General features: G+C 37.5%; 1 protein-coding gene across 2 annotated transcripts in view; it reads right to left on the bottom strand.

Moving 5' to 3' along the window:
* Positions 1–7,840: 7,840 nt before the first annotated feature.
* GNAI3 (G protein subunit alpha i3) overlaps positions 7,841–27,756 on the bottom strand; it is a 39,849-nt gene continuing 19,933 nt past the window's right edge. For both annotated transcript variants that reach the window (XM_049111025.1, XM_025417336.3), the window contains exons 2-9: positions 24,961–25,003; positions 24,706–24,847; positions 20,636–20,793; positions 17,782–17,910; positions 14,569–14,698; positions 14,014–14,167; positions 9,090–9,303; positions 7,841–9,000 (exon numbers count right to left, since the gene is read on the bottom strand). In XM_049111025.1, the coding sequence (XP_048966982.1) occupies positions 9,113–9,303; positions 14,014–14,167; positions 14,569–14,698; positions 17,782–17,910; positions 20,636–20,793; positions 24,706–24,847; positions 24,961–25,003 (947 nt within the window). In that variant the 3' untranslated portion in view covers positions 7,841–9,000; positions 9,090–9,112. The remainder of the gene's footprint in view (positions 9,001–9,089; positions 9,304–14,013; positions 14,168–14,568; positions 14,699–17,781; positions 17,911–20,635; positions 20,794–24,705; positions 24,848–24,960; positions 25,004–27,756) is intronic.

Consider the following 27,756-nt stretch of genomic DNA (forward strand, 5'->3'; position numbering starts at 1 on the left):
AGGGAAGGAACATAAAAGCTGTGTGGTTAGAGTCACAGAAAGAAATCCTATATAAAAGCAGCCATTTATGAAATTCAAGACTAAGTTTTTAGATGAACTATCCTAAAGAAAGCAACAAACCTTCACGTTCTGCAAAAGAAAACAATTAAAAACAAGACCTCAGTAAATCTACCACTGTTTTTTACTAACAAACCTTAGCTCAGAGATCTGAATCACTGGATAGGAGATGTGAGTTTATGTTAATTTCTAAGGTACACATCCAAAACTGATCATCTTTATTAAGCAGACTATCGCTTTGCCCCCACAATTGCCATAAAGACTGAGTTTCCTAATTTATCTCTGTAAGTAACTGTATCAGGTATATAAGGCACTTTTTTTTTTAAGTAGGCTCCATGCCATGCATGGAGCCCAGTGTGGGGCTTGAACTCATGACCCTGAGATCCAGACCTGAGCTGAGATCAAGAGTCAGACACTTAACAGACTGAGCCACTCAGGTGCCCTTCAGATATATGACACTTTCTGAATAAACTTAAAGATTTCAACACACTTTCACTTGGAGTATTAATGATTTTATTGCTACCACTTCTCAATCACAGAATTTTTTTTTGTTAAGTGTATTTATTTAAGCAATCTCTACACTTAACATGGGACTCAAACTCACAACCCCGAGATCGAGAGCTGCATGCTCTACCAACTGAGCCAGCCAGATACCCCTCAATCACAAAATTTAGAATAAGCAAAGCTAAAATTTGCATTTTAACTGCTACATGTTTCAGAACAAAAAAGGCAGCTGATCTTGCTTTAGGCACTAAAAATCTTTGCAGTTGAATCCATGGGAAGCCTGGCTGAAAACAACATCTCCCCCATACAGACAACAAGTAAAAATTATTTCTTTTAACTACTCTGAGGGGAAAAGAAGCTTCCATTTATCTTGACAGGAAGTGGTGAAGTCAAGTACAGATTTAGCACTTACAACTACTATGAGGAAACCTCGTGGCATCCAAGATTTAGTATTTAAAAGAAAGTGTCAATTAAAATGAAAATCTGTTCTTTGCCAGAAACGCACATTCACACTTAGGCTGCTACTAGCAATATTGATACTAGAGAGCCATATGAGCTTGAAATACACTTAAGAACAAATTTGCAGCTGTTAAAATTGGATTCATTTAATAGTCTTTGTGATTCCATGAAAAGAAATCAACTTGAGAGAATTACCAGAGAAATAAGGGAAAGTACTCTGACTACTGCTCATTAAAAATCTTCACCAAAGAAAAAACCTGGGCAAGATTTCATGCATCCAAGAGCTGTTCAGGGACTACATTCTAAATGGCATATTCCAATTACCACTAACCTGCTTGTTTAACTCACTATACAGGGGTTATAATTCTTTTTTTATCATGGATCCCTCTAACAGTCTGACAAAACCTATGGACCTCTTCTCAGAATATTTAAAAATGCATAAAATAAAATTCAGAGAATTACAAGGGAAACCAACATACAGGAATACAGCTTTATCTTTGGAGCCCGAAAGCCCCAGGTTAAGAATCCTCACTATAGCTAAGATCTTGTCTGTTCAGGCCCCAAAACTAACGTATCCACTTATTCCATCTTCTAATAGGATAACCCAACCTCCCCACAAATTGTACCAGATTGTTTGCTTTTTTCATTATCTTTTCCTTGATCTTTGACTCCAGGCAGGACTTGGTGATAGGCCAAAATATAAAAGCCCATCCCAGGCTTCTTGGTTATGGATGTTCATATAGAACCAGCCTTACAATCCTAGCACAAAAACAGTCAGCAAGTGGACCTGGTCTTCTGGCATTCTACTCACTCTTTTATTTTGTGCTTTTGTTTCATTTTAAATTTATACTATAGTGTCAATCTTATGCATCATCAGAAATTCTTTTTTGTAACAAGGTAGGTTAAGAAGCAGTTCAACCCTATTTTCATGAACCATAATCTTAATTCTTAGAATGATAAAACTCAAAGGAATTTTAAAATAGTTCAGACGCTGGACTATTCACTAGCAATTTATAGGTAAGAAACTGAGGCCCACGGAGGTGGAATGTCTTCATCAAGATCAAACTACTAGAGGGCAGCCCAGGTGGCTCAGCGGTTTAGTGCTGCCTTCAGCCCAGGGTGTGATCCTGGAGTCCTGGGATTGAGTCCCACATCGGGCTCCCTGCATGGAGCCTGCTTCTCCCTCTCCCTGTGTCTCTGCTTCTGCTGTGTGTGTGTGTGTGTCTCTCATGAATAAATAAATAAAATCTTAAAAAAAAAAATCAATATCAAACTGCTAGAAAGTAGGAGAATTAGAACTCCAAAACAGGTCTTCCAAATCGCACACCAGTGTTCTATATATGCACCATGCTACTTTAAGTCCACCATATACTATATAAAGTCCAAGTCAATTTTCTCATTTCCCTAAGCTCCTCCCATTCCCAAATTCTTGTTTTTAAATTATGCCATCTCTAAATCATAGATATTTAACAGTATTATCTCCAAAATGAATACAAATCAGTCTCAAATTTGAATGTGAATTTAGCATAAAACAAAAACATAAGCTTTAAGTTTGTTTGTTGAAGGTGTAATTAATTTTCTGTTCATATCTTCAGAAGGCAGAGATCTGAATGCAGTTCCCTTACAGTACATTAGACACTGATGACAGTATGCCAGATGTGAATTATGTTACACTTGTGAATCTGGTGACAATTATTCTTTTTTTTACAAAAGTACAGTATGATTAACACAAAAGGACAAATATTGTATGATTCTACTTATATGAGGTATCATATCACAGTAGTCAAATTTATGAAGACAAAGTAGAGTGATGGTTATCAGGACCGGGAGGAGGCGGAATGGGGAGTTAGTGTTTAATGGGTAGAGTTTCAGTTTGGAAAGGTGAAAAAAAGTTCTGGAGATAGATGGTGGGTGACGGCTGTGCCACAATGTGAATATACTTCAGACCACTGAACTATGTACTAAAAAATTATTAAGATGGTAAAGTTTATGTTATGTATGGTTTACCACAATAAAAAAAATAGTGGAGAAATACAATATAATTGGAAATGTGCTTTTATGTTCTGTTGATAAAAGCAGCAAAAAAAATTTAGTCTTAAAAGCAATATAAAAGACATTTACTTGTAACAGTTCCTACTTGGATAAAAATTTCACTTACATGTACCCCAAATAGTCCAAATCAGGGTAGCCCAATCCCCAAGGTAAAAAATAACAGCATTCAAAACCCACTCTATAATTGGAGATGTGCCGTAGACCATAGTGTGCCGGCCATGCTGGGTGGAGAAGGTGGTGAAGGGTGAAGAGCTCTTACCTCCCACTGCCCTCTCTACCCGGCACAGCCCCCGGAGCACAGATTCCAGTAGGACTTCAGTGTTGGCCCAGAGACTGCAAGTGTGCCACAGCCACTGGTGTTCCTGCTAGGTAAAAGGATGAGGACATTTCTGTGAGGTCAAACAGACGAAGTGCAGACTGCAGAAGGGAAAGTTTCTGCCTTTTGGTCAAACGAGAAAGTAAGCACTGGTATGAACAGAAATAACTGGATTTAAACACAAAACAAAGCAAAGACCTTTCTTTTCACCCAGCTTGACAAAATTTAGAGCCACTTATAGTTAAACTTCATTTCAGGTGTTCAAAATGAGTATGGGAAAAGTGATGCTGAGAACACAGCCCCCTACGATGAATACATCTCCTGGTATTATCTTAAAAGATGACTTGTTTTGCTGTAAAGTATAATCTTGAGTATCATAAAGGATATCTACAAAGCACTTTTAAATGTTATTTCAATTGGATCAGAACCAAAGCACATCATAGCTGGAAGGAATAATTTAGTGCACCTCTAGGTAACAGATGAGGATTTTAGAAGAAAAAGATTTCATAGCTGTTTGGAAGCAAGGAAAAGACGAGAACAAGGTGTGACAACTAGCTCTCCATAAGATTCTAAAAGGTCTCAGGGACCTTTATACCCCATGAGCAAAGACGAAGAGTTAAAAAGAACAGGTAATTTCTCGTGTTTTGTTATGTCTGCTAGGAATCACTCTTACATTTAAACCAGCCTCTACGTAAAAAATATTTGGATAATCCAAAGGAATATGGGGGCAAGAGCCAGGTAGTAGAGAATAGGAGATAGATAAACCACATTGTACAGAATTTAATATTCCATCTGTCAAAGATCTTAAATCTGGATGCTAAAACATTGAGATGGTGTATCCCAACAGCGTATTTACTAGTACTGGATTATTTCTGCTACTACCTTGTTGATTCCCACTAAATTTCAGGAAAACATTAGCAGAGAGCACACAAAGATTTTTCTATTCAACTCCTCATTTGCCTTCCATACCCCTTCCCCAGCCTTTTCTCAAAAAGACTTCCCAGTCTGCTCTTTACCCACCAACTGTAAATGAATATTCATATTATTACATATATATAGTTAGACCTCTGTCACAGGATTTTATCTTTACTTTGATGTATCTTTCAATTTTCACTGAATAAATGCAGTAACACAAATGAACCAAATGTTTGGAAACTCTAAGTTTCTTGTTTTGTCTTAATTTATATAAAAACTAAATACTCTGTATCAGAAGCGTAGGAATGTTCTTTGACTAGACAGTTCTCATACTAATTTTTTTGGTGAAAGGCACTCTAAGGTCACATACAAAAGATGCTTCTTCTTTATTGGTAAATAAAATATGCCTCATTCACTAGTGACTTTATGGTTACATGTCTGTGTTGATCTTTTTTCTCTCAAAGATTTATTTATTTATTTATTTTCATTTATTTATTAAGGGGGGGGAGTATGAGTGGGAGGAGCAAAGGGGGTGAGAGAATCTCAGGCAGACTGAGAAGGGCTCAATCTCTGGACGCTGAGACCATGACCTGAGCTGAAACCAAGAGTCAGACACTTAAGACTGAGCCACCCAGGTGCCCCTATTTGTGTTGATTTTTAACACTAGGTCCTATTCAGTCATCTGCAAATGTTGGCCCAGGTTGGCTTCATCAGAACCACATAGGGAATTTATCTAAAATACATGTTCCCAGGATCTGTCTTCAATATCTCCATTTAGTACAGTTTAGCCAGGGGATCTATACATGTTAATCTTGCACCTCAGGTCTCTGCTGTTATTATAACCTACTGTATTCTCTCTCATTCCTAAGAAAACTTCAGTCAAGCCAGGTAGGTAAGCCTGACACAGTATCAGAAAAAAAACTGTCCTGTCCTAACTTTTCTGGAGTATGTTCTCCTAGCAGAGGTAACTCATATAAGTTATGAGGAAATGGGGGGAGGATAGTTAAAAACTAACCAAAGGTAAAGGAACAAAGATCTTGACCATCCAGGAAGTCTGTTCCCCAGTGCCTCACCTACACCTTTTACTTCCTGATAGATGACAGTAAAGCTAACTTTCAATTTCAGGCCTCAATGCAGCCTGGTGTTCTCTTGTGCTTAGATGACAATACAGCTATGTGGAGAGCCATGACTGGTCCAGGTGAGAACTCTGGCTTGTACTATGAAGCATGAAGAACACAAAGATGACCTAGTAGTACTGGGAAACTGAAGTTACTTTGTTCTTAAAATCGGTATAAGATATGAAAGATTTCACAAGCAGTAAGAATGAAGAAAATTTGTGCTTTGCTAGGTATGTTTAAATGAGTAGAAGATTGGTTTTTTGAACATCTGGAAAGGGAAAAAGATCAACCAAAGGGATGTTTTTAATTGGACTGAAAGACTAACTTTACCTTATATGTAGCAGCCAATACAGCAACTAGCTCTGCAAAAGGACACTCCAGAACTATGCTAAACAAATGTGTATATATATATATGAAGTAACTAGTCAGGCTAGGCAAGCAATGTCCAAATAGAGTCACAGCTACAAATCAGAGAACAGTGGCCAGGATATAAGAATATAAGGTGGGCAAATAAATTAGAAGAACCAGCAGTTATTTTTAAATGCTCTAAAATGTGCATGTAATAAAACACAAATAGAAGAACACATAAGAGTAAGAAACAAGGCAAGAAGATAGTTTTTTTAAATTTGGTCGATCTATTCTTAGAATGCAGCACCTTGTAAAAAATAACAATCCATTACTGGAAATAATAATAAAATGATACACTGAACTAAAGATTTAGAATTCAAACTATCCAAAATGAAACGTCACCCCAAAATCCACTATATAAGAATAACTGTAAAAGTCCTTGGAATTTTCATACCAGGAGGTGAAATCTGTTACAAGTCTTGAACTTATATGCATAGTTGAGGAAGACTGGCTATTAAGAATACTTCCTCTTTACCTTTAGCCTAATGAATGGTATTTTTTTACGGCCCAAGATTTTAATCAGGTGGATGTGACTGTCAACAAAATAAAGCTATTGCTGCAGTCCTTCATGCTGGGGTCTATTTACTGTTCTTTATTCATTAAAATTTATTTTTCTTATATATGCTGGTTTCTTAGATGGTCCAGAGCCTGGCCACATGAATACTGAAATGTGGTCCATCACAAACCTCCAGCATTCTCCACAGAAAACACACAAGGCAAGTTTTAATTTCTTTGATTACAAATATCAATCCTTTTTCTCCAGGCTAGTACACGTTTCTTCACCCCCGCACGCTGACTCTCCTATTAGAAAACATCTTTTATTTCAAAATACAACAATGATTTGCAAAGCCGATAACCAGAATCACTTTTTAAAAATTATAGATCACTAGCCCACCAGCCAAGAGTTAATCGCTGAGATGGATCCTGATGATTTTGACTTAAGGCATATTTGAAAACCACTGACTTGAATTGTGTTCCTGTATCCTCAAAGACTGTGCATTTAAATAAGTTATATGGACTGTAGGGTAGAGGGTGATCTTCATGTAAATATAGAACAAAGGTAAATGGTATAAAGGCAGAATAGTGGAGAACTATTTTTCATTAACATTAAAAGCTAAAAAATGAACATATCAGACAGATGTATTCAAATGAAATTACAAAGTACATTTCAAAGTATAATTAACTTAGATTATTTGTTATTTTGGATTATCAAAACACCATCCTATTAGCCCTGACTATATAAAGACTATGGTTAAAACAATATTCCACTAGTTCTCATTTCCAGATGATCTTCTATCACAGGATACAGTAGGAAAAGATATATTCAAAGTGAACAGGAACTATCAACTTATGTGTGCATAAGTTAATCACCAATTGGAGCTGATCATTTTTAGATCCAATTTTCCCAACCCTAAAAAAAAAAGAACTGTTTAGATAATAACAGTTATACCATCTACATAGTTATACTTTCCCAAAAAAGAATAAAAATTCCAATAAAGGCACTGAACTGCTGTGGCTTGCTTTCTGAACCAGCTTTGATGATCAACTTTTTTTTTTTTTTTTAAACTAGTAAAAGGTCACTCAAAGAGGACACAGAATCCAATCCAAAAAGACTGGACCCCAAAAGGCACTGCTCAAACTGCTGATTTGGAATGTTCAAAATACATTCTCTTCATCTGCCATCCCCCAAAGGCCCATTCAATATTTAAGGACATTTGCTGTACATTATACAAAAGGACCTGCAGGCTGATGTGAATAAAAGCTCTCCACAAAACCAAAATGTAAACCTGGAAAATGGATTATGACTACATGTCACTTACACAGATGGGACATAAGACCCTCAGTCAGGCCATGATTCAACAATACTATTACACCAAAGACTAGCCTAGCCCTTCAGGGAACCCTCCACCTACACCCATTCTGAGACAAAGGCCAAAGCACATTTAGCAGGGACAAAAAGAAACAAGAAAATATTTCCAGAAAGGACTAGTTACAAACAGGAACAAACCTGGACTCTTTACTCACCATTTTAATACTGCTGCCAACTATAACAGATTAAAATCTGTATACACAACATAGTGGAAAAAGTCCCAAAATGCAATCATTTCGGCAAAAGAAGGTACTAAGGATTACTACAATTAACATTGCTACAATAAAAACAATGGCAAACAGGGATTTGGCACCACATTTACAAAGTAAAAGCATGCACTGTTAATACACTTTAGATGTTTCCCAACAAAAAAGGCCATGGAAGATGGAAAACAAGGGGCATCTTTTACAGAACTCCCTATGACTGAGACAAACAAGCAAGAACCAAAGTGGTCAATTTAGTAGATCTGTAGCAGCAAAGTCACTGTTTCTGTTTGGAATTTAGCAATTTGCATTTCTAATCAACAGCTGCCCTGGGTGTGTCTGTATCCAAGAAACTAACTTTACATACTACATCAGCATTTACCTAGTAATTTGGTAATCAGCATAAACCAGGTTAACCTTAAACCATAAGCTTAAACAAAACTTAGCTAGAATCTTATAGAACTCTCCAATGTGATTACCATTTAGAAAACATAATGGTACTTTGAGCAGGAGAGTAACATAAATTTCATCCAAAAAAGCTAAAATCATAGCCCCAATAACCATAAAGAATTAATTATGGAAGTATTATGTTCTGACCATACCAAAGTTAGAAACAAAGAGTTCCTACTAAGAGGAATATTTTCAAGATGATCTGGCCACATCATGTGCATAGTTAAGGTTGTGTTTTAATAAAGATTCTTTTGCAAACAAAGAAATAAAATTTAGTCACATTATTCTCTTGGATGAAAAAAAAAACCTTTAAAAATGAACTACTGGTGGTTTGTTAAGAAGGAAAAAAAGAGTAAGCTACATATTAAAGTTCTGGAATGCAGCACCTCAACTTCACATCGGCCCTAAACTTTTGAGATTATGAAATCCAAGTGATGTCTTGATGATCAAATCATACTTTACAGTTGCTCCAATTCCAATGTCTGACTTTAGCATCTCATGTCAATTAAGAGTTCCCTAATACAGAAGATTGTGCTAAAGAGTGCTAATATTCTGCATGCTGCTGCCATTCCCTGGTCCCGTTCATGCTTGTAGCTGCCCACTGAGACAGCAAAAGAAGTCTGGTCTCAACACTCCACACTGTAATAACTAGAAAAGAAGAACATTCTTAATTAGAAAAGCTTACAATGTCAAGAGACATCACTATAGAACTAGAACTAAATTGTCTCAAGTTTTACCTTTTATTAACATCCAACCCTCTTCAGTAAAGTCCACATTCCTTTAAGTTGTTTTTAATGATGACATCTGTAACAGCATCAAAAACAAACTGCACATTCTTGGTGTCTGTGGCACAGGTGAAGTGGGTATAGATCTCCTTGGTATCTTTTCTTCTGTTCAGATCTTCAAACTGGCACTGAATATAAGCAGCTGCTTCTTCATATGTATTGGAACCTGAAGCAGACAACCAATATTCTCAGTTCAAATCCTAACAGCTGCCTGAATTCAACTAAGTCAGGCCATCACCTAAGGGAATATAACCCAAATGAATATAAGACAGATTTCTTTATTTCTGTAATCATTAGGTTATTCTACAATCATCAGACTTTTCTTGAGAGCGGACTAAGTAAAACAAAATTATCACAAAAAAAGATCTTGGGAAACAAAACCTTTTCTTTTCCTCCTTTCATTTAGATTTTTCAGCTAAAAAACCTAGAATGCATAAAGGAGACTAGGGAAGTAGGAGGACACATTGCTAGAACACAATTGTTTAAAAGGTCAGAGAGGGATCCCTGGGTGGCGCAGCGGTTTAGCGCCTGCCTTTGGCCCAGGGCGCGATCCTGGAGACCCCAGGATCGAATCCCACATCGGGCTCCCGGTGCATGGAGCCTGCTTCTCCCTCTGCCTGTGTCTCTGCCTCTCTCTCTCTCTGTGTGACTATCATAAGTAAATAAAAAAAATTTAAAAAAAAAAATAATAAAAAAAAATAAAAGGTCAGAGAGCCCGTGCTCCTCCGAGTGATCTTCAAACAATTCAAAACAGTTAATCATGCTTCTTTTCAAAATCATACCAGTTTTAAGGGGGCTTTAAAAAAGGGGGCCAGGGCTTAGCTTCAGAGCCTTTCAGCAATAACTTAATGAAAGGTAAACCAGTACATGTAAAAGCGAAAGGGGCTTGAATTTACACACTTTAAAATGTATTTTTGTGACATATAAGTTACATCTCAATAAAGCTATTATTTTTTTATAAAGGGGGGAGAGACTCAAAAGTAAACTTTATTTTCAACATTTGTAATTAACACTCATTACCACATGCTTCCTACACCATCTCATCTACCTGTGAACCTTTAGAATAGCCCTAGAAACTGACTAGAACAGGAAACCTCAACAAATACAAGTCTTCACTCCTGTAAACTAGAGGCTGTTTTCAACAAATAACATCTATGAAATTAAGTGATATTAAGCATGACAACAAATGCCAAAAGCGAAGTGTTTAAAAAAAGACTAAACAAAGAAAAACTTAAGAAAGAAAGGAGTGTTATTTAAACAGAATACTTAGAGAAACAAAGGAAGATAGGTTGGTAGGTGCTTGAAATAGGTTTCTTGAGATGAGCAGAACTTCTGTAAATTCAAGGAAAAACAGCACTGAGAAGCGAATTCTGTCTGGCAGGAACAGACAGTGATCCTTGGGCAATGAGGACTGTTAAGACTTCTTAAAAGAAAAATGAAGTCAATGGAAAACAGGCTTGGAAGGTCGCCCCCTCTACTCCAAAAAAGGATATGACACTGAGGGCTCTTTGCTTTGTGGAAGATTCTCAGTCAGAACACTGGCAATCCTCTTAAGTAAGATTTCTCTCCGCTTTAAAACTTGGCTACTTTCTATGAACTCCCCTAATTCTCCCCTCCCTCCAGATTCTGGCCACACTGCCAACTTCCCTGAGAAAACAAGGGCCAGGGGCTTAAACTATACCTCGACTCTTGAGCCGACCACCTCACTTAGAAGTCACCTATATCCCCACATATTTCTACCTTTGGTCTTACAGTGGTCTTCCTTCCAGTTCAAAATTTAACTCCTCTACCAAGATTCTTTTAAGCTGAGGTGAAATTAATATAACATACAATTTTAACATGTACAATACAGTGGCATTTAGTGTATTCACAATGTTCTGCAACCACCACCTTTCTCTAGTTTCAAAACTTTTTCACCAACCCAGAAAAACACTCCATTCCCATTAAGTAATCATTCTTCATTCCTCTAATTCTATGCTCCCCCATCTCCCGCTAACCACCAACCAATCTGCTTTGTCTATGGATTTGCCTATTTGAGGTATATCATATAAAAGGAATCACATAAATGTGACCTTTTGTGTTTGGCTTCTTTTCACTTGGCATAATATTTATGAGGTTCATACAATGTATCAGTACTTTATTCCTTTTTATTATTCTATTGTATGGAATTCCACCTACTTACAAATCTTGCTCCATTAATTACATCTACTTTTTACAACTTCTCTTGTTATAAAATCTTACCTCTAAGCATATGAACATTCTTTTTTTTTTTTAAATTCATAGAGACAGAGACAGAGAGAGAGAGGCAGAGGGAGAAGCAGGCATCATACAGAGAGCCTGACGTGGGACTGGATCCGGAGTCTCCAGGATCACGCCCTGGGCTGCAGGCGGCACTAAACCGCTGCGCCACCGGGGATGCTCACATATGAACATTCTTAAATCTTTCCTTCTCCTGTAATCCAAGCTGCTCAAGAGTAGGCTACACCGGTCTTCATTTCTTTACTTCCTACTCAAAAACTCACTGCCCTGGCTCTGCTCTCACTGACACTGCTCTCAATAACACTCACCATCTCCTGGACCACTAACTTCAGAGGGCATTTTTCAATGTGTATCTTACTTTGTCTGCACTAAACATTACTGACCACACTTCGCTTCTTAGTTTCTCAGTTTTTGATAATTTGGCTCTCCTGGTTCTTCTCTTTGTATCCAATATAAACCTTTCTTTCTCTCCTGCCAATAGTCTGGTATTCTCATTCTTTCTGTGGTCTTTTCTGTCCTCATTCTGTATCATCACCCCATGTCATTTCATCCATTTCCATGTTGTAGTTATACATGATCTCCAATCAATATATCTAAACCCCAATCTCTCATAAAAGCTCCAAGGCCACGTATGTATCTACCTATTAGATACCCCCATCTGGATTTTCCACAGATGCTTCAAAATCAAGATTCCTAAATATCAATTCAGATCATAGCACCAGCAGCCAATCAAGGCAGAATTCTACGAGTACTCTTCCCACTTCCTTACCCTAGTGACACTCTTCTACTTCATTACAGAAAGCCTTTACAGGGTCTGCTCAGCCAACATATGTTCTCCTTCCCTGAAAACACCCAACTCTGATCTAAAGGTTATAGTGGTGCAGCCCGGCATTCATATTTGTGTCCCTAACTTTGATTGAATGACTGGGCTAAGGATTTTTGCCTAAATTAATACTGGCCAGAATCTCTCTTCTAGAAATTTGAACTTGGGGCCAGCCACTATCAGTGTACCCTGGTCTTCTTTTTTTTTTTCTTTTTAAGATTTTATTTCCACATAATCTCTACACTCAATGTGCAGGGCTCAAATTTACAACATGAGACCAAGAGTCGCATGCTCTACTGATTAAGCCAGCCAAGTGCCCCTAACCTGGTGTTTTGAATACAGGAGAGATACTGTGGCAGGGCCATCTTGTATCACATAAAGTGAGTAGCACAGAAGGCTGGTAAACAGAGAGAAGAATAAAGATACATAGAGAGAAGGAGAAAAAAAAGAGACAGGGAAAAGGTGCTTCCAGAGTCCTTGACAGCTTTCTATTTCTTAGTTCTAAATGCATTCCTCTTTTTTAAAGGAAGAACTCCCTTTAAAAAAAAAAAATTCATTTATTTGAGAGAGAGAACACACAGGAATAAGGGAGAGGGGCAGAGGGAGAAGCAGACTCCCCACTGAACAGGGAGCCCAAAATTGGGCTCAATCCCAGAATCCTGGAATCATGATCTGAGCTGAAGGCAGACACTTAACCAACTGAACTGCCCAGGTGCCCTCTAAATGATTTTTTTTTTAACATTTTATTTATTTATTCATGAAAGACACAGAGAGACAGAGACACAAGCAGAGGGAGAAGCAGGTTCCATGCAGGGAGCCCCATGTGGGACTCGATCCCAGGACTCCAGGATTACACCCTGGGCCGAAGGCAGGTGCTAAACTGCTGAGCCACCCAGGCATCCCCCTCTAAATGTATTCTTTTTTTTCCTAAATGTATTCTTAAGGTATGTCTGCATTCTTGCCCTTGGCTTCTAGGATATATCCCTGTATCTTCACCTAAAGTTTTTATTTGCATCCTAAGAGACTCCTTACTAATTCAACTCCCTACTATCTTTATTGCTATTTACTGCTTATCTTTCTAAAGCACAGTTTCCACTATATCATGTACCCCAATCAAAATCCTTCAATAGCGCCCCACCATCTCCATATGAGATACAAGGCCCTCCATGAGCATCTCTGCCTATCACTCTAATGACTCTTTCCCATCACATTAAACTCTGGCAATATCAAATTCTTTCTAGGTTCCAAAAACAAAAATTTTTTTTAACAAATTTACTTACTTTTATTAATAAATGCAGGGCCTGAACTCATGACCCTGAGATCAAGAACTGAGCTGAAATCAAGAGTCGGATGGTCAACCAACTGAGCCACCCAGGCACCCCTCATGACATTTTTTTTTACCTCCCTATTTTCATATGCACTATTCCTTCTTCCTAAAAAGCTTTTAATTCTCTGTCTGCCTAGTGGTCTCTAATTCATCCTCTCATTATCTCACTCCAAATGTCATTTCCTCTAGAAAAAAGGAAACACACCAAATTTTTATTTTTATCTTTCTCTATTTTCTTCAAAAACTGAGGACAGAAATGTAATATACATAGTAAACTCAATTATATCTGGAATAGCACTTTAGACTTAAAGGGTCTTAATCACATGCTTAATGCTAATATCACTACCAGTGAACACTCTCCATAAGGACATACATACATTGTTCAAAATAAAAGACAAATTTAACAATGTCACTGAAGTGTTGATCTAAGATGTGTACCTCCAACAAAATCATTCAGGATCCCTTACCTGTGTATTCTGGATAACAGATAGTTAATGGACTCCTCTTTATTTTTTCCTCAAAAAGGTCTTTCTTGTTGAGGAAGAGAATGATTGAAGTGTCTGTAAACCATTTGTTGTTACAAATGCTGTCAAACAGTTTCATACTTTCATGCATTCGGTTCTGAGGGGGGAAAATGATGTCAGTAGCAAAAGGTAAAAGTGCATGAACTGTTCATGAAAAAAACAGACCAATAAGTTTTAGAAGAACTGAATGGCACTCATGGAAATAAGCTAGACACTGATAACACAAAAGCTAAGTCAATCCTCATTTTCGTAATCCCTGGAAGTTGGGAAGTGGGAAGAAGACTGGCTAACAAGAGGCCTTAATCCTGCCCACATACTCAATGTGCTGTCCTACCTCTTAAAGAATAAGAAGGGCATGGATCAATATTTTAAGTCTAATCTCACTGACAGGAAAAAAAAATTAAGGAATCAAGATTTGGTTCAATGAGCAAATGAATGCACATCTTCCTACGAATTATTTTCTACTTCCTGGCTACATTAAACAGAAGATCCACATACCATCTCCTCATCCTCAGCCAGAACAAGGTCATAATCACTGAGGGCCACACAGAAGATAATTGCTGTCACTCCCTCAAAACAGTGAATCCACTTTTTTCGTTCTGATCTTTGGCCACCTACATCAAACATCCTGAGTAAAGGGAAAGAATGCACAAATTCAGCAAGGTCACAAATACACCTCTCCCTAAACTGAAGTGGTTAGAGAACTTCCCACTAATGTATATTCAAAACTCCATTTATAATAGAAAAGACAAACAAGGAGCAGATAAAATGCAGTCAAACTAATACTGTGGTTAAAAGTAAAAGAGAACAACATGAGAAAATAAAATCTAGGAACAATCAAAATCCTCGTTTTAGGTAACTAGTTGCACTTCCTTTAAGTTTGTTATCAGGAGTGCCAAAAGTCAGCAGAAAAAGCACTGAAATGGACTAAAGGAAGGAGGGGGAAAAAGGACAGGAAAAATAAAGAGCTAAATAATACAACTTAAGATAATAGTAACAAAATATTAACATTTATTGTTTACCATGGTACCAAACATGATCCTATACATCTTAAGTACACTAACTCCTTTGACCCTCACAACACTGCTGCTAGTACTATTGTTTCCAGTGCACAGATGAAGAAATTGAGGCACAGGTATGGTAAATAACTGGGTCTAGGGCACACTACTAGCAAATGGGGACTGGGACTCTGAACCCAGGCACTCTAACTGCAGCACCCAGGCTCTTAGCCGTAACACCATTCGACTCCCCAAAATGGTTTACCTCTTCAGTCAAAGAGAACAATAAAAAATAGAAATATCCAACTTGCATTCTGCTTCCAGAAAGTTTGTTTTCCTTACTTTTTAACTTTCTTTTTTTTTAACTGAGGTATGGCTGAGGTATGTTTTCCTTACTTTAAGGAAAAAATATTTCAGAGATTAATTACGGGGGGAAAGTAAACTGTTTTTCAGGGTAGGACTCTTAAGAGCCCAATATAACCACTATTTCCCAACTCTATGTCCTAGTTGAATCTAATCAATAATAACAAAGCCTCAGCTGTTCACAGATTTTATGTTCCACTCCTGATTAGTTTCAGTCCACCACTCCCTTCTGGGGGGCTTACTTGACATCCTGGCCCACCTACTGCACTTCTGTCAACAGTGTCCTCATCTACCTCCTACAGTAAGAGGAACACCTGCAGTGCTCTACCTCTAGCTAGTACCAGCATCTGAGGAGGTATGTATACAAATGATTAGATGCTCTGAAGATAGATGTTTAATGACAAGGACAAAATTTTAAAAGGTAAACTTTGCCAAGCTGGTTTAGTATGCCAGATCTAAAGTGACTCAATGTCTATTTCCAAAGACTTTTCCCCTGAAGATCAAGAGAAATAAGACATAACTGAGTTTACAACCCAGTCTTTTCTTGTGGTTGATCTAGCATAGGTTTTTTTCAGCCTTTGGACATGACACTTGGAATGATGCAATCACAAGTTGGCTTTAATACAAGATCATATAATAGGTTTTAGGAAAGCAAACATCACATATGCCACAGAAATCTTTCAAGGAGAGACACATGCTGGTACAGCAATAATTTCAGTTTATCCCTCTGTTGTCTTCTACAAAGTCCATAAAAGTTGCAGAATACCATGACGTCCCAAGGGTGGGCTTTTAGCACATATAACATTTACAATATAATTCACTAACAGATCAACATGTTATAAACATTACCTCATAACTGAGAGGCAAGTAAGCAATTACACAATGCCTTGCATATAGCAGATGCTCAATAAGTGTTTGAATAAATGGATAGTGGTTTTGCCTAGAGAGAAGAGGAAAAGGAAGAAGTGATAGTACTTCATAACAAGATCTCTATGCCAATAATAAAGTGGGTGTGGCATCTTAACTAGAGCTGGCTACTGATTCTGACACAAGACCAACAGGATTTACCCAACTAAAGATCAACCCATGTCAACATCAACAAGAATGTTTCCCACACTAAATAAAGTTCACCACATTTAATTATAAATGGATTACTGATCTTGTAGTACACAAAAAGACATCTCATTCTTATAGGTTGCACAGGTGATAAATTCATATGGCCTTTGCTACTCTAGTTAAATATATCAGTCCTAAAAAAATAAGCAGCTCTTCTATTCTACTAATATTCAGCTGAACTATTTTCCTGCACCATGTTTCAGATCTGTTTTGGTTTATTAAGATTTCAAGACCTCAAATGGTATCTAGTAATACCTGAACTCTGTAGATTTCACAAATCCTGTGAAGTAACTGTTTTCAGAGAGAAGAACATGGAGAAGCTCTCAGCTAGAAATTACAATTTTGTGCAAAAGTGATGATTATCACAGACTACATACAAGCATAATGAGGTAGCTGGAACAAACATCATATATTGAAGAGAAGTTTATTCCTAATCTTAAAGGTCACAAAAGCAGAAAACGGGAACCAAAAAGACAGTTATTTACAAAAGACCATTAACACAGAGACAAGATGAAGCCTATTTTAGAAAGACTAATGCTAATGAGAAAGTCCTTTGTATTCATGTACTAGAATTCTCTCTCTCTAAAACCACTTTTTATGTTATCATACTTTACCAAAATACCTCTATGTCTATATCAATTTTCCATTCATACTACATTAAGAACTTAGTTGTACATGACATTATGCACAAATCAGTCCAAGAGCCATGACAATATTAGCTCCATTCCATTAAACTTAAAGGGAAATGTGCTTTGGTAAGGAAAGATCAACACTGGTGAGTAAAGCATTTCTATTTTAATATCAAAATGGCAGAACAAAGCCACATCACTAAGTATCTATACTTAGTATTATTGTTACCCCTTCTAAACAACAAACATTCAATACCTGTTTTGACGATTCCAACAAAAAAGCAGCTGAAAAGACTAAAATTAAAAATAAAATAAATAGATAACCATGTGATTACTTTTATTGATATTTACAACTTAATTTTGAATTTAAATTTCTCAAATAGACAAAGGTATTTGATGCTATTTGGAGAAAGAAGAAAGGTTTGGGCCCTCATTCAGTTAAAATTCAAATACTGGCTGATGAATATGATGGTTGGTTAGTTGGTTGTTTTGATGATAGGTTTTTAAAGCAAAGAATATGGCCTGGAGAAATTTTACCCTGATTAAAGATACAAACTAAAGGAAAGATATTTGTAATTCGCACATCTAGCAAAATAATGACTTACTTGAAGTATAGGTCTTTGAAGGTGAAATGAGTTTCCACAATGCCTGTGGTCTTCACTCTTGTCCGCAAGACATCTTGCTGAGTTGGAATGTAGTTGGTTTGGGATATCCTATCCAAATCATTTAGGTAACTAAATAAAACACACATTTATTTTAACTTGGTGAAGCTAACCATGTACACACCAAATCAACAACCTAAACTAGTTCCTTGCCAAAAGTAGATTCTAAACCTGTCACTAAAGTGGCAGAACAAGGGATCCCTGGGTGGCTTAGCGGTTTGGTGCCGCCTTCGGCTCAGGGCATGACCCTGGAGATCTGGGATCGAGTCCCATGTCGGGCTCCCTGCATGGAGCCTGCTTCTCCCCCTGCCTGTGTCTCTGCCTCTCTCTCTCTCTCCCTCTCTCTCTGTCTCTCATGAATAAATAAATAAATAAAATCGTTTAAAAACATACAAAATAAAAAATAAAGTGGCAGAACAAAATCAGAGCTTCGGTATCACAGAAATGATGAGGAAAAAAATGTGAATCTAGCATAGGACAATTAATGTAGGTTTTATAAATGCCACACAAAGGGGGTTTTAATTCTACCACAATTAAGCTGTGAAGGCCAATTAGAAGGAAACAAATATGGAAATGTCATTCTTATTAAAAAAGATTTCTGGGGTGCCTGACTGGTTCAGTCAGTAGAGCATGTGACTCTTGATCTCAGGGTTTTAAGTTCAAGCCCCAATGTTGGGTGAAAAGATTACTTAAAAATAAAAAATTTTGGAAAAAAAAAATCGAGAAAAACCAAAACAAAAGCCTTCAGACATTTAAAGTTAATAGGTCATTTGTATGTTCTGACATTTGATGGGACATTAGAGAATGGTGTTTGAATTACTAAAATTAAAATGAGAACTATGTTCAATAAGAATATTTTCTGGTTTTATTCAGGAAAAAAAAAGTTGTGGGTTTTTTAAAATCTAAGTCAAAAATATTGTAAATACTTCCAAGAAATTTATTCAGGGAATTAATTAAAAGATGGCTTCAAAGCTAAGTTAATTTTTTTTAAAGCTAAGTTAAATTTTTGGTAATTTCAGATTCCTAAAGAGTTTTTAGCTAGAAAACTAAAGAACAGGTAGCACTATTATAAGTGAATCATTAATGAGCCTCTATAAAACTAAGTACTACCATCAATGTTAAGGAATCAGGCAAGTCTCAATCAAATATTATGGAAAAAAAATTATTTACTTTTATATTTTTATTTAAAAGATTTTATTTATTCATTCATGAGAGACAGACAGAGAGAGAGAGAGAGAGAGAGGAAGAGACACAGGCAGAGAGAGGGAGAAGCAGGCTCCATGCAGGGAGCCCCACGTGGGACTCGATCCCGGAACTCCAGGATCATGCCCTGGGCCGAAGGCAGGCGCCAAACCGCTGAGCCACCCAGGGATCCCCAGGAAAAAAAATTTATAAATCACATGTTCTCTGGTGTAGTTGAAGGATTTAGAGCTTAATGAACGTATGATAAAAAATAATAACAATCTAGCTTTCATGACTACTGGGAGAATTATTGAAACTACCAACATATGCAACTAAAAAATATTAAAAGGTGGGCAAGATTAGAAATGACAAATACCCACCATTTCTTCGACATGGATGGAATTGGAGGGTATTATGCTGAGTGAAATAATTCAATCAGAGAAGGACAAACATTATATGGTCCCATTCATTTGGGGAATATAAAAAATAGTGAAAGGGAATAAAAGGGAAAGGAGAGAAAATGAGTGAAAATATCAGTGAGGATGACAGAACATGAGAGACTCCTAACTCTGGGAAACGAACAAGGGGTGGTGGAAAGGTAGGTGGGGGGGGGGGGGGTGACTGGGTGACGGGCACTGAGGGGGGCACTTGCCGGGATGAACACTGGGTGATATGCTGTATATTGGCAAATTGAACTCCAATTTAAAAAAAAAAAAAAGAAAAAGAAAAAGAAAAACGAAGACAAAAACAAAAAAAAGGTGGGCAAGAATCCTGAAATTTTTCTAAGGTTAAGTTTTCATTTCAAGATAACTAAGTTTTTCAAATATAATTTAACTTCTTCCTACAACAACTTAAATAAGAATGAAAGATAGGAAAATGTGAATATTGGAGAAAATACCTTAATACTTAAAAGTGCCTCCAATTAGAACAGAGATAGATACAGGTACAAAGAACTCACCAAGTTCCCAAAAGGCACATTAAAAACCTACATTCAGAATATAGATCTTATATATACACATGTTGTATAAGAGGCAAAATCAGCACATCAAAGCCTCACACAAGTATTAATTACACATTCTCTCAAACTATTTAACACTTAACAGAATTCCCTTGACAAACAGATGCTTTGACTTCTTACTAAGACTCAACATTCTCTGTACAAAGTCTACTATTGTGATCTGGCCAAAGATTTATTAGTGGTGACTAGTACCAGAGAAATCCATAGTGCAGGCCAGCCACAGAGTTGGATGCATAAAAAGGGATATCACATTTCTAATTTCCCTCACTAGCTGGCAATTAATGCAAAGTCCTTATGCAGAAGGAACTGCATTGGAAGAGATCCAGGATCCAGCTGCAAAAGATTTCTCTCCTCTTTCACTTACTTATTATAAACTACCATGGAGCTACTTTTCATGGTACTAATTCTCCCATTTACATTCCAAGAGGCAATGTTGTTCTCCAAGTCATACAAAATGACGAAGGGCTTGTAATTACCCTAACCTGAAATCATGCAACAGACTTCTAAAAGTGTCTGTTACTTAAGGTTTTGTCAAGGACAGACTCTGAACTTTCTTAGTGTCACCAAATTATTTTCTATTATGGAAAAATTACTCACTATGAAGCAGAATCATTGAGCTGATACTCCCTGGATCTGCTGAAACAAGCTTGCACGCCACCGTCTCGCCATAACCGTTTAATCACTCCTGCTAGTTCTAGAGTCATGACTCCTTCTTCGGCACTGCCAGCCAAAACAAATAATTGCCGGGCATCATCCTGAAGAAAGAAGTTAAGAGACAGAATGCTTCTCCGCTCCTTAAAGAACTTGACACGCACATTATATGTTTCATTATTTTAAGAGAAGTATTGAAGAGATCTTTCCAGGCAGGGCTGTCTGAGAGAATTTACAATGAAGTCACTCCCCCTACTCATTCCACTGTAGTTAGAAGTGCAGAGCTGAGCTGAGGAATGATTTCAGTCCCCCCACCACATACCACTATCTCCTAAAAAGATCTCTTCTGAGTGGCTTACATATCTCCACCCTGCTTACTCATAGCTTTTTGACAGAAAAAACCTGGTCTGTGATATAAACACATGTAACACATTACCATTTTGTTAACAAACCTACAATAAAAATAGAAACAAAAAAACTAGCATGTAAGAGGTAAAGTCTAAACACTTCAGAGCGAGTAAAACATTAATGGAGTTTAAGGAAAGTGTTCTCTTCTTCCTCAGCTCAGACAGAGGAACAGGAAGAGGAGACTGAATTATTTAAGAAGTCTAGAAGCCTAGGGGGGAAAATAAATCCCTGGGGGCAAAATTCAGTTTGTAGATTCCCCAAGGAATAATAATCCTTCAAATAAGAGAGGGGGGGGGGGGGAAAGAGCAAGAGGAAAAGAAAGTTACAAAGAGATGTGATCAAAACTCATGAGTCAAAAAGCTTTATAAGTGGCTAACGTTTTTAAACCTAAAACATGAACTGTAAAGAGGACAGAAAAGGGCTATGAGAACTCTGATTATTTTGCTTTATTCTACCTACCCTTACTTGTCAAATAGTTTAAAAACAAACCCAGGTCTCAATCTTTAAAAACAAGATAGAAGAGAAAGGAACAGAACAGAACCTGGCGCCTGGCTGGCTCATTCAGAGCATGCGGCTTCTGATCTCAGGGTTGTGAGTTTCAGCCCAACACTGGAGATAGAGATTACTAAAATAAATAAATAAAATCTTTAAAAAACCCCATATACTGAAATCTCATGGGATGCTCTCCCCACCTCAAATCTCATATTTATCTGCCTTAGGAGAGTTCCAAATAACTATTAAGATGCAGATACTAAAAAAATACCCATACTTACTGGGTAAAGGAAAAGTAAAGAGGGAAAAGGAGCAGTTGGTTGTATCGTAAGTGGTCATTAGGACAATAAACTAGCAAGCAAAAAGCATTTCAGACCAGAGGTGAAATCACAACCCAAAACTCCTAATACTTGTGTGTTTCCAAAACTCATGCACCCAAAAGTATGCAAAAAACAAGACTAACCATTGTGAACTCCAGTTAATGCTGTCAAACTCAAGATCTTCAGCCAAGTAATAGCCCTCCTCTAGAAGCTGCCTTTCTTAATAATAACACTTTATGCCCATCCTTCTCTGAAACTTCATCTAACATCTATATTCCCCTCTTCTCTTTTCAAAGATAAAAATTTTAAATAAAGGAACAAATGACAGAGGAAAGTTGAAAAATTACACAAATTGGCAAACATACTCAATATTGAACATGTCCTTCTATGTCTAATGCTTTAACATGTGAAGACTTTACAGTCCATTCTGAAATTTGAACTATGCTCATACAGCTATTCAAAACCTCAATAAGCATTACATTTTACTAGTGCAATTCTAATTATAAAAACTTTAAAAGAGAGAGAGCTATTGCTACATATTTCTGCTGTCCTGCCTTTGTAAGGACAATTTTGAGCAGAATCACTTTCCCCTTACCACTTACATCTCCTCCACTGACCTACTCTTGCTTCTCCACAATAAACCCTCTTTAGGCCTTTAAGGAGGCCCCTCTTTACAATGAACTTCAAACCTCCACCTTTAAGCAGATATGAAAAAGCAACCTACCCCTCACCTGGCTCTATTCTTGTCCATTCACTCTCTAAACAGCCGTAAGAAACTAGATAAAGAGAAACTTCAAAAAATTACATAGGGTTGCAGATTAGGATGGGTAGATGGTGGAAAACTAAGTGATTCAGGAGGCCTAACAGGAATGAAGGAGATGTTGACCGCATCTGGTGACATAGGAGTGTTAGGACCCAAAGAGGAATGACACTCATTTGATAAAGGGAAGGAACGAAAGGAGAACAGATGCTGTGGTCTGAATGTTTGTGTCCTTCCAAAATTCATATGTTAAATTCCAATGCCCAAAGTCATAGTATTAGGTGATGGGGCTTTGGGGAAGTACAACTACAGTCATGAGGGTGGAGGTCCCATGAATGGAATTAGTGCTCTGATAAAAGGGACTCCAGAGAGCTCCTTTCTCCTGCCATGTGAGGACATAGTGAGAAGTCTGCAACTGAAGAGGACCCTCACCAGACTTCCCATCTGACCTCAGACTTCCTGCCTCCCGAAGTGTGCGCAATAAATGACTGTTGTTGATAAGCTACTAAGTCTGTGGTGTTTTGTTACAACAGGACAAAGACAGAAAATGTCAACTGTATTGGTGACAAAGTAGTGTGAGGACCCAAACATTAATAACAACCAATTTGACAAGGGAGAGACAAGAAGGGAGAGGTTCATCAAGAGATATAAAAGAGGACAGTGAAAAATTAAAAAGGAAGGAATGAAGAGAAGACATAAAGAACTGAGATGAAGAAAAAGCCAACAAAGTGAGGGAAAGGACTAAATACAGTAGCATCGACCAGTTATAACGGATCTGGCAAACAAAACAGACACGCAGAGCTGGGTGACAGGAAGGGATAAGAAAAGGGAAGAAAATAATACTGGGGGGGGGGGGGGGTAGTGGCCAGAGGGAAGAAAAGAAAAGCAGGAGGCAGAGAAGGGACAGAAAGATGTAAGACAAAAATGCATTGTTCATTCTTACATTCACAATCCCATTTTCCCCTCAGATGCTTAGAAAAAGTCTCAGGATGTTATGCTATGACATCTTTTGTTACAAAAACATAAAAGTTGTGCCTCACATATTTCCTTGTCCCCTCTTCTGCTACTCTTCTTTCCAGTCATTTTACAAACTTAGCCCAGCTCCTCTTCCCTTAGGTCCACTTCTAGTATCCCTAATCGAATACCAACCAATTACAACTATCCTTTAGTGATTTTTTCCCATCAACAATTTCTCCACTTATTTACTGAATATTAATTTGCATTTATAATAGCTTGTTAATGGATAAATCAAGAGCAGCTAAGAGTTCCTAAGCTACTTCACGGACACACAGGCTTTGCCTTTCCAGGCAGCCTCCCCAAGTCACCCCCTTTTGTTGTCTATAGCACTCTGAACACAGCTGATGAGTCCTTTAGTTCTAGGAAATCATTCTTAGGATCAGCGTTCTCTCAGTGCAACTAGATATAAAAGATCTCCTGCCTTCATTTTGGCCCTCTTCCCATTGCAGCAAACATCCTAATTCACAAATGAGAACTTCATGGTGCACCACGTATTATGATTCATCAACACAACTTTTGAGTATCTGACATGTGCAAGAATTGTCCTAGGACATGCAATAATCCAATTGTATAGGTTACAGTCCAACATAGTACAGTGATATAGTATTTTTGAATACCTAAAAATTGTACCTAAAATTTTGACTTAGCATTCATGTCCTTCTCAAGTCTGATATTTGCCTTTTATCTTTACGCCACAGAAAGCAGATCTACCTCTTTTAGATTATTTTAATTTACTAGTATTTACTACTTTAATAAAACAGTGCTATAAAGAAGCAAATAAAAAAGATCTGTCACAGAAACCTACAGTATATCCACACAATTACATTTCTTCAATTCTTCTTTCTGGTGGTAATCTAGTATCTCCTAAAGCAGATTGCTAATACTTTTCAAATGGGCACACAGTACTTTGCTCCATCTTATCTTGTTGCTTAAATTCATTTCCCTAAAACACGAAGAAAATTTTCCTTAACTGAATCTACTAAAAGAAAGCAAGTGAAGAGGAAATGAGAAACACTTACTGCTCTGGCAGCTTCCCCAAAGTCAATCTTTAGCCGTCCCATGGCTCTTATGATCGCAATGATGGACTGTATAGTATTGCTGTAGACAACTACTTTATATTGTTTACATTCTTCCTCTGAATAGCCATCCTCATGAATGATTCTTTAAAAAGAAAACCACAAATCATTACCACAGACCTAAAAAGAAAAAGATACTATGGGCTTTTGTGCATTATGAGGAACTGTAGTTTTACAAAAGGCCATGTTCCAACTTACTTCATCTGTTTCACAATGGTGCTTTTACCAGATTCTCCAGCACCTGAAAGAAAAGAAAATCAGACTTTGAATTCACCTGTAATCAAACACAAAGTATGAAATCAATGTGAGTGCTAATTCTAGATTAATGGAAACCAAGGTCCCAGGGAAAACTTAAGTGAGGCTATCTAGCAAGAAAAATTACTAAGCTTTGTTATCAGAGTTTTTCACTTTAGCGTAATTCAGCGACCAAATATAATTCCCTAAAAGTAGCCCAGACGCTACTTGATATCATTTGTGTCAAGCAGGCATACTTAAGGAGATATGGCAACATAAACACCTCTAGGAACTCATCCTCTACATGGAATACCATGATACAGAAACTGAACATAGGCAAAAATGAAATTATTTGTTCCTGGCCTATTTGCTTTTATTAATTCCTCTGTCAGTATCTTGTGGATCTGAGGAAATATTCCAAGAGTGATCCATCCTCTCAACCATGTGACTAGAATTCAAAATAGAAGCAGAGGAGGCGTCGTCCCCACTTTTTAACTATATATGCTCTCAGGACCACATTTCCCTTGTCTGTCAACTGGAATCACTTTAGTGGTCACCCATGTCAGATCAGCCCTCTAAGAATTCCTTAACATTTCACTGGCATTTCCTTAGTCAATTCCTTCTCCCACATTACAAGATGCCTATTTCACACCATTTCCTTTCTCTCTCAAACCTTACAAACTCCTTCGCACTTCTGACTTTCACCAGATCATCTTGCCTCTTTTATTGGAAAAATTAAAGCACTCAAAAAATGATCTCATTTTCCCATAACCAAATCTACCAATCTAACTGTACTCCCACTAATATTCTCTACCTTCATCAATGGGTGAAGGGTTCCTGCCAGCATCTAAGACTAATCTTTTCAATTGTGTCCTAAACCCACTGATTTTACCTATTCAAGGTCTTGGCTACTGCCACTATCCATGTCACTCACATATGAAGTTTTCTCTTCCCACTGGGGCACTCCCATCAGTATACAAACCTGTTGCACTTTTTTCCATTTTAAATCAACATATACTCCTACTCCAACCTTTCCTTGACTCCACACATATTCCTCTGCCACTCTAATTTCTCTCTTCCTCCAAGTAGAAAAACCCCTCTAGGTTGTTGATACTCATATTCTCCAGTTCTGTACCTCCAATTCTTCTCCTTAACCCACTCTTATCCACCACTCTAACTGAAACCACTTCTCATGTTTTCCAGCAACTTCCAATTTAACAAGCCCACTGATCAATTCTAGGTCTTTGAGCAGAAATGATCCAATGATGACTTCTCCCCTTGAAATATTTTCTTCACTAGGCAGGCTTCCAGACCCCACATCCTCCTGGTTTGACCCCTATGCTCACTCCTCAGTCTCCTCCCTCCTGTCTCTGAGTCTTAAGGTTTGTACAATTTGAGTACTCCTTCCCTGGGACCTTTTCTCCACCTACATTCATTCCCTAGGTCATCTCATCTAATCTCCTGGTCTTAAACACTATTCATAAACTGATAGTAATAGTTAATACCTAATGTGTACTGTGTGCCAGATGCTGTTCTAAGCACTTTGCTTTTATTAATTCATTTAATCCTCACAATAACCCAGTGAGGCAGACACTTATTACCTCCATTTTATAGATGAGGTAAATGAAACAGAGAGATGCCAAGTTAACTTGTCCACAATTAGTAACTGGCAAAGCTGAAATCTGCATTCACACAGTTTGGCTCCAAAGTTGTTATATACTGCCTGTATGCAAATGATTTCCAAATTTGTATCTCTAACTTTGGCTCCAGAGTCATGCATCTAAACCACCTACCTGATAACTCTCTTTAGATTTCTAACAGTCATCTCAAACTTAAAATGCCCAAAAGTGAGTTACTGTTTCCCCACTGTAAGGGTGGGGAAAACAAAACCTGCTCCACCCTGTTTTCTCATCTCAGTAAATACCAGCACTCACCTAGCTGCTTAGGCCAAAAATGGCAGGTCACAAACAAAATGTGGGTGCCAGTACCAATATATACATCAAATATTAGTAAAACTTAATTTTTAAAAAATAAGTATAAATATAGTTGTAACAGTTTCTTCCTGGATCATCATGAACACACTAAAAACCATAAGCCTAGATTACTATTAAAGCTTCCTGAATGGTCCACTGCTTGAGACCTTGCCTTTCCTACAGCCAGTTTTCCACTAATAGCTGGACTGAATTTTGTGAGATGTAAATCAAATTATTTCACAACTCTGCCCCCAGGTTTGGACTACATAGGTCCACTTATACATGATTATTAAAAAAAAAAAAAACACAGTACAGTACTATAATATTTTTTCATAATTAGTTTCTTTTCTCTAGCTTACTTAACTGAAAAAATGCAGTATATAATATATATGGCAAAGTATGTGCTAAGTGACTATGTATTTTATCAGTAAGACTTCCAACCAACGGTAGGCTATTAATAGTAAATAGGTTATTAGTAGTTAAATTTTGGGAGGAGTCAAAAAGTTATATGTGGATTTTCAAGTATGTGGGGTGGGAGGGGGTGCTGGCACCCTTAACTCTATACTGTATGTCAACTGTACACTCAAAATAAAAATCCATGGGCAATAAAGGTCAAACATACTCCGGCCCCTGATGCTTACCACTTCCTACCACTTTACCCTCAATTCCTATCATTCTCCACTTCATTCTCTCCACTCTTGTCAGACCAGCTTTCTTGCCTTTTCTTCCAACATATCAAACTGGTTCTCAATGAGCTAGATCCTGACTCATGCTCTTTGCCATTTAC

Source organism: Canis lupus, chromosome 6, assembly GCF_003254725.2.
Source record: "Canis lupus dingo isolate Sandy chromosome 6, ASM325472v2, whole genome shotgun sequence".
In the NCBI taxonomy this organism is placed as follows: domain Eukaryota; kingdom Metazoa; phylum Chordata; class Mammalia; order Carnivora; family Canidae; genus Canis; species Canis lupus.